This window comes from Salmo salar, chromosome ssa10 (genome assembly GCF_905237065.1).
Source record: "Salmo salar chromosome ssa10, Ssal_v3.1, whole genome shotgun sequence".
Classification (NCBI taxonomy): domain Eukaryota; kingdom Metazoa; phylum Chordata; class Actinopteri; order Salmoniformes; family Salmonidae; genus Salmo; species Salmo salar.
Window position 1 is genome coordinate 117,637,726 of NC_059451.1, and position 8,560 is coordinate 117,646,285.

General features: G+C 48.3%; 1 protein-coding gene across 1 annotated transcript in view; it reads left to right on the plus strand.

Annotated features, from left to right (window-relative positions):
• Positions 1-8,560, plus strand: part of LOC106561685 (FYVE, RhoGEF and PH domain-containing protein 6) — a 35,084-nt gene that overhangs the window by 18,789 nt on the left and 7,735 nt on the right. The window contains exons 12-16 of the mRNA XM_045688491.1: positions 697-780; positions 974-1,053; positions 7,048-7,150; positions 7,348-7,494; positions 7,828-7,930. Coding sequence (XP_045544447.1) covers positions 697-780; positions 974-1,053; positions 7,048-7,150; positions 7,348-7,494; positions 7,828-7,930 — 517 coding nt within the window. The remainder of the gene's footprint in view (positions 1-696; positions 781-973; positions 1,054-7,047; positions 7,151-7,347; positions 7,495-7,827; positions 7,931-8,560) is intronic.

Genomic DNA, 8,560 nt, shown 5'->3' on the forward strand with positions numbered 1-8,560 from the left:
AGGGGATCTGCAGAGAAGAATGGGAGAAACTCCCCAAATACAGATGTGCCAAGCTTGTAGCGTCATACCCAAGACGACTCTATGCTGTAATCGCTACCAATGGTGCTTCAACAAAGTACAGAGTAAAAGGGTCTGAATACTTATGCAAATGTGATATTTCCGTTTTTTTATTTGAATAAATTAGCAAAAATGTATTGATGAGGATAATAAGGCTGTAAAAAAATGTGAAAGGGGTCTGAATACTTTCCGAAGGCACTGTATGCCATGGAGAGTGTCTATTTACACTCAGTGAAATTCATGTTACACACACATCACAACTGCTGCTTCCAAACTCTTATTATTATTATTATTATTATTGCTGCTAAATACTGCACAATTTAAACACTAGCCCCCCCCAATCCCCCCTTCCCCAAAATGTAAATATTGGACTATAAACTGTGCTTTCCTGTATTATAATTATGCAAAAATATATATATTCTACTGAGCCATTTAATTTACATTCGTATTCTTATATTTTATAAGTTCTTAATGTTGTTGCATTGTTGAGATGGAACCTGCAAGTAAGCATTTTGGTGGATGCCGTATACCATGTTTATCCTGAACAGACGACTAATAAAACTTCAAATTTACTCTCGAGTGTTGGTGTCTCGATGAGCAATTCCAGTGAATATAATTATTTTTTTATTTTTTTACCAGTTCAACGACACATTGCTGTACACCACACCTGTTCAATCTGGCCAGTTCAAACTCAACAACATGCTGTCTCTGACTGGGATGAAGGTGAGAGCTCATTAACTGTGTCTGAAATTGCACCCTATTCCCAATATAGTGCACTAATTCTGGCCAGAGCCACATGAAGCACTATAGATCTATTTCAGATGAGTTTATAGTTTTAATGTTCCACAACAAAACGATGTTATTTCTCTGGTAAGAGAGCTTGTAATAGTTATGCTAAAAATGAATGTAATTGCAGGTCAGCAAGCCAAGCCAAGAGGCCTTTCAGAATGAGCTGACCATTGAGAGTGTGGAACGCTCCTTCATACTCTCTGGCAGGTGAGAACCGGTCACAATACAGAGCAAGTTGCAATGCTTCATATTTAAGCAATAAGGCCTGAGGGAGTGTGGTTTATACCACGGCTAAGGGCTGTTCTAAAGCACGATGCAATGCGGAGTGCCTGGATACAGCCCTTAGCTGTGGTATATTGGCCAGATACCACAAACCCCTGAGGTGCCTTATTGCTATTAGAAACTGGTTACCAATGTAATTAGAGCAGTAAAAATAAATGTTTTGTCTTACCCGTGGTATATCAGACCATATACCACGGCTGTCATTCAGGGCTCGATCATCCAGGTTATAATACTGATTATAAGCATGTATGAAGCTATATAATCTCTTATAAAAAGGGATTATTAAACATGGTTGGCATTTAGTCAGGATCGGTATGAGATTATTATAAGACATTATAACAGGGTTCATACATTCTTATGACTAGGGCACATGACCCTTTCGTCTCTAAGCTCTGATGCTGCTGGTCATTAGTAGCCTACCAAACTTGCTAACTGCCTGATACTCAGCACTCTATTGTCCTCCTAATCACGATGACATCAATGCAAATGTTTTCGAAAATCTAATCAAACACTTTGAGAGCCCAGGAGCTAATGTTGCGCAACATTTCTATAGGCTATGCAACTGCGGGGAAAAACAGAGTGATGGCCTCTAATAAAAAGAGGAGGATCCCATCAGCTTTCTATAGGCTAGGCCTACTACATTTATTTCTCAACTTTCCTAATATTAAGCACATTGCTTATATTTACAACGGGAGTATAGCCTACCTGGCTGGCATGAAAATGAACCATGGGGAAAAGCGTCCTCCATTCGCTATTTAAGTGCATAGATGACGTGTATTTTCCCTGCTGCCCCTGTTTCAATACAGGTGCATGATAATGGTCCATTCTAATTCAAAACAAATGTCACACATATATTATTTAGTATATTCTAAGACAAGATTAAATCAAGAATAGTCTGATGGGTGACAATATTACCCTATCACTTGTGAATGATATATTATCAGCTGTGAATGATGGCCGTGATATGATACAATGCCTTCGAAACATAGTCGCACACCTCAGGTAGCCTAGCCCATAGGCCTATTTCAATAAGGTTTGTATCACACCTCATGTAGCCTAGCCCATAGGCCTATTTCAATAAGGTTTGTATCACACCTCATGTAGCCTAGCCCATAGGCCTATTTCAATAAGGTTTGTATCACACCTCAGGTAGCCTAGCCCATAGGCCTATTTCAATAAGGTTTGTATCGCAACTAAAGTGGCCAAATAACTTCTTAAAATGAAGCACATTAATCGGCTTTACAGGGGGTGTAGAGCCTAACTGGCATTTATAAGCAGCGGGTGAGATTCAAGTTTAGGGAAGTTAATTTTCACCATAAAAATGCACCTTTAATAATAAAAGCTTTAAATGCATAATTGCATTTGCGGTCACTTTTGATAATGGTGTTTTCCCCGCTAAATGTATAGCCTAATGCCATGTGCGCATTGCTGCGCTTATAATGTGAAGAAATATCCTAATAGTTTATCAACATGTTATTCTAAACGTTCTGATCTGTTGAGTCAGACACATTGTGTAAAACAGGGTTGCATTCATTTGGGATCTATCGCATCCCACAACTGTCCCAGATTATGTTTGGAATATTTATTTCTCGCACTGAATAGAACAGGTCAATTTTTGTCCTGTGGGGGATAGTAGATGGACATAGGCTAGTGCTTTTGCTGTTCGTTAGGCCTACTCATCTTGTTGTGCTGACGAAAAAATATCTTCAATATGCAACTCGGAATTGGATAAGGACATCTTAATTTGTAGCCTATAAGAAAGACCCGATCACGTGACGGAGAGCGGTGCGAGTGAAGAGACGCTTCAGATTGCGCAGTACACACGGGGAGAAGTGCACGACGCAGCACACACGGGGAGAATTGCACGACGCAGCACACACGGGGAGAAGTGCACGACGCAGCACACACGGGGAGAAGTGCACGACGCAGCACACACGGGGAGAAGTGCACGACGCAGCACACACAGGGAGAAGTGCACGACGCAGCACACACAGGGAGAAGTGCACGACGCAGCACACACAGGGAGAAGTGCACGACGCAGCACACACAGGGAGAAGTGCACGACGCAGCACACACAGGGAGAAGTGCACGACGCAGCACACACAGGGAGAAGTGCACGACGCAGCACACACAGGGAGAAGTACACGACGCAGCACACACAGGGAGAAGTACACGACGCAGCACACACAGGGAGAAGTGCACGACGCAGCACACACAGGGAGAAGTACACGACGCAGCACACACAGGGAGAAGTGCACGACGCAGCACACACAGGGAGAAGTGCACGACGCAGCACACACGGGGAGAAGTGCACGACGCAGCACACACAGGGAGAAGTACACGACGCAGCACACACAGGGAGAAGTGCACGACGCAGCACACACAGGGAGAAGTGCACGACGCAGCACACACAGGGAGAAGTGCACGACGCAGCACACACAGGGAGAAGTGCACGACGCAGCACACACAGGGAGAAGTGCACGACGCAGCACACACAGGGAGAAGTGCACGACGCAGCACACACAGGGAGAAGTGCACGACGCAGCACACACGGGGAGAAGTGCACGACGCAGCACACACAGGGAGAAGTGCACGACGCAGCACACACAGGGAGAAGTGCACGACGCAGCACACACAGGGAGAAGTGCACGACGCAGCACACACAGGGAGAAGTGCACGACGCAGCACTCCGGGGAGAAGTACACGACGCAGCACACAGGGGAGAAGTACACGACGCAGCACACACAGGGAGAAGTGCACGACGCAGCACACACAGGGAGAAGTGCACGACGCAGCACACACAGGGAGAAGTACACGACGCAGCACACACAGGGAGAAGTGCACGACGCAGCACACACAGGGAGAAGTGCACGACGCAGCACACACAGGGAGAAGTACACGACGCAGCACACACAGGGAGAAGTGCACGACGCAGCACACACAGGGAGAAGTGCACGACGCAGCACACACAGGGAGAAGTGCACGACGCAGCACACACAGGGAGAAGTGCACGACGCAGCACACACAGGGAGAAGTGCACGACGCAGCACTCCGGGGAGAAGTACACGACGCAGCACACACAGGGAGAAGTACACGACGCAGCACACACAGGGAGAAGTGCACGACGCAGCACACACAGGGAGAAGTGCACGACGCAGCACTCCGGGGAGAAGTACACGACGCAGCACTCAGGGAGAAGTGCACGACGCAGCACACACAGGGAGAAGTGCACGACGCAGCACACACAGGGAGAAGTGCACGACGCAGCACACACAGGGAGAAGTGCACGACGCAGCACACACAGGGAGAAGTGCACGACGCAGCACACACAGGGAGAAGTACACGACGCAGCACACACAGGGAGAAGTGCACGACGCAGCACACACAGGGAGAAGTGCACGACGCAGCACTCCGGGGAGAAGTACACGACGCAGCACTCCGGGAGAAGTACACGACGCAGCACACACAGGGAGAAGTGCACGATGCAGCACACACGGGGAGAAGTGCACGACGCAGCACACACGGGGAGAAGTGCACGACGCAGCACTCAGGGAGAAGTGCACGACGCAGCACACACAGGGAGAAGTGCACGACGCAGCACACACAGGGAGAAGTGCACGACGCAGCACACACAGGGAGAAGTGCACGACGCAGCACACACAGGGAGAAGTGCACGACGCAGCACTCAGGGAGAAGTGCACGACGCAGCACACACAGGGAGAAGTGCACGACGCAGCACACACAGGGAGAAGTGCACGACGCAGCACACACAGGGAGAAGTACACGACGCAGCACACACAGGGAGAAGTGCACGACGCAGCACACACAGGGAGAAGTGCACGACGCAGCACACACAGGGAGAAGTGCACGACGCAGCACACACAGGGAGAAGTGCACGACGCAGCACACACAGGGAGAAGTGCACGACGCAGCACACACATGGAGAAGTACACGACGCAGCACACACATGGAGAAGTACACGACGCAGCACACGGAGAAGTACACGACGCAGCACACAGGGAGAAGTACACGACGCAGCACACACAGGGAGAAGTACACGACGCACCACTCACAGGGAGAAGTACACGACGCAGCACACAGGGAGAAGTACACGACGCAGCACACACAGGGAGAAGTACACGACGCAGCACTCCGGGGAGAAGTGCACGACGCAGCACTCCGGGGAGAAATGCACGACGCAGCACACAGGGGAGAAGTGCACGACGCAGCACACAGGGAGAAGTACACGACGCAGCACACCGGGGAGAAGTACACGACGCAGCACTCCGGGGAGAAGTACACGACGCAGCACTCCGGGGAGAAGTACACGACGCAGCACACAGGGAGAAGTGCACGACGCAGCACTACGGGGAGAAGTGCACGACGCAGCACTCCGGGGAGAAGTGCACGACGCAGCACACAGGGAGAAGTGCACGGGGAGAAGTGCACGACGCAGCACTCCGGGGAGAAGTGCACGACGCAGCACACGGGGAGAAGTGCACGACGCAGCACACGGGGAGAAGTGCACGACGCAGCACACGGGGAGAAGTGCACGACGCAGCACACGGGGAGAAGTGCACGACGCAGCACACGGGGAGAAGTGCACGACGCAGCACACAGGGAGAAGTGCACGACGCAGCACTCCGGGGAGAAGTGCACGACGCAGCACTCCGGGGAGAAGTACACGACGCAGCACTCCGGGGAGAAGTACACGACGCAGCACTCCGGGGAGAAGTACACGACGCAGCACTCCGGGGAGAAGTACACGACGCAGCACTCCGGGGAGAAGTACACGACGCAGCACTCCGGGGAGAAGTGCACGACGCAGCACTCCGGGGAGAAGTGCACGACGCAGCACACAGGGAGAAGTGCACGGGGAGAAGTGCACGACGCAGCACTCCGGGGAGAAGTGCACGACGCAGCACACGGGGAGAAGTGCACGACGCAGCACACGGGGAGAAGTGCACGACGCAGCACACGGGGAGAAGTGCACGACGCAGCACACAGGGAGAAGTGCACGACGCAGCACACAGGGAGAAGTGCACGACGCAGCACACAGGGAGAAGTGCACCGGGGAGAAGTACACCGGGGAGAAGTACACCGGGGAGAAGTACTCCGGGGAGAAGTACTCCGGGGAGAAGTACACGGGGAGAAGTACTCCGGGGAGAAGTACTCCGGGCCGCAAAAGGCATTGATTTGTTTATGGTGCCGTTGTGAAATTGGAGGCATTATTAAGTGCTTGTTAAATTGTGAATGAGCGACTATTGGAGTGTGTACAGCCTGCGCTGAAAACAAAGCAGAGCTCATGCCTTTCAAGCTACTTTTTCTCAAATCATCATTAGTCGCATCATGCAGCCTTACAATGTATTAAAAAATCTTAACATACAGCCCAACGTTTGTAGAACAACTAAAGTTACATTAGTAACTCTAAATGAAGCATATAGGAGAACCTATTTCTTTGTTAACCGCTCAACACAGAATAGCAGCATGTGCACACTCCCTCAAATCATTTGGAGAATATATCCTTTCTATTTTATTTGTTCAGTTTGTTCAGTTGTATTCTTCATACTATAAAATAATATTTTAAATTATAAGCAAATCTTGTCTGCTAAATGAACTAATATAGCCCACAGCCTACATATGTGTGGAAGCCAGGAGTTGCTAAATGTGTTTATGTTAATTAAGGATAAATTACCTTGAGACCGACCAGTTATTTGCTTGACAATCATTGGTTGACGAAATTTCGTGACCTCCACAGCCCTACTTACAACAATTATTTTAAATAATTGTAACTGCATAATAATACATTAAACCTGCTGGCCTAGTAAAGTGTTTCCCATCTATTTAACCTTGCATTAAACAATCATTTCATGTCTAGTTCAGCAGTAGTCTAACACGTCCTGTCTTCTTCTACTGTAGTTCTGCTGTTGAGAGAGATGATTGGTTGGAGGCCATCTCCACAGCGATCAATGACTACACCAGGAAGAAGATTTCCTTCATCTCCAGTAAGACTCTGGAGGAGGTAGTGATGACATAATTATAGCACATTATAAGGGGAACATACATGACAAGCGTTACGATGCATTATAACTGCGTCATAGTGCATTATAGCTGCAGGGTATTGCAGAGGGGTTGAGATGGGGAGAAGACAGATTTATGTTCCTCACAAATTGGACAATAAAGTCTATTCTGTCCTATACTATTCTATTCTATGTGCAGACTGGGTCTGAGGACAGCGGCAGTGGGGCCCCCCTGGGTTCTAAGGCCCCTATCTGGATCCCAGACCCAAGGGCCACCATGTGTATGGTCTGTACCTGTGAGTTCACCCTCACCTGGAGACGACACCACTGCCGAGCCTGTGGAAAGGTGAGGGGTACAATTTAAATAGAGCATTAAGAACATTTTAATTAAAACATTATTATACTGTATGGCTATGGATGAGGGGGCATCTTCCACTGGGACCACAGAACATACAGTATGCCTCAGTGGGTTTAAGAATTTCACGCACAATCATTAAGAAAGGCTGTACCATTTGGTTTATGTTTGAACCTTCCAACCTTTTGGTTTATGTTTCTGTGTATGCAGTAGATATAATGTCATTGCAAATATCGCACACTCTAGAATGCCCTTCAAGCCAATCAGAAACGAGTATTCAACAATGCCGTGGTCTAGTAATTCATGTTTGTATACCATCTATAGGTGGTGTGCCAGTCCTGCTCCTCCAACAAACACTGTCTGGAGTATCTGAAGAACCAGCTGGCCAGAGTGTGTGATCAGTGCTTTATTGTACTACAGCAGAGAAGTAAGATGTGTGTGGGTGTGTGTGTGTGTTAAAGAACCAGCTGGCCATAGTGTGTGATCAGTGCTTTATTGTACTACAGCAGAGAAGTAAGATGTGTGTGTGTGTGTGTGTGTGTGTGTGTTAAAGAACCAGCTGGCCAGAGTGTGTGATCAGTGCTTTATTGTACTACAGCAGAGAAGTAAGATGTGTGTGTGTGTGTGTTAAAGAACCAGCTGGCCATAGTGTGTGATCATAGCCAGCAGAGGCGTAAGGCCTGTCTCCATGTAACACACTGGTACACAATAGAGGGCCCACTGCCCTAGCCTCTATCTTTTTGTGTTCACGCCATACGAGATGAAGGCTACCACTGGCCAGTCTGACAGAGTGATTTGCTTCTTTGTTCACTTTGGCTCACCATGATCATATGTTAATTGTCAGGGCTACACCACAGTATACTATGACAATAAACGTGTCATTTGCTGCATTACCAATGTATCTGGACACAAAACCTGCAGGTGATAAACAGAACAGCAGATTCAGAAGCCATTTTTTTTTTTACAGATTACCACAAGTACCTGCTAAGGTATCTCCAACAATGACATGATGTCAATAAATTATGGATTGGCATTTAATATGTAATAACATTTCTTG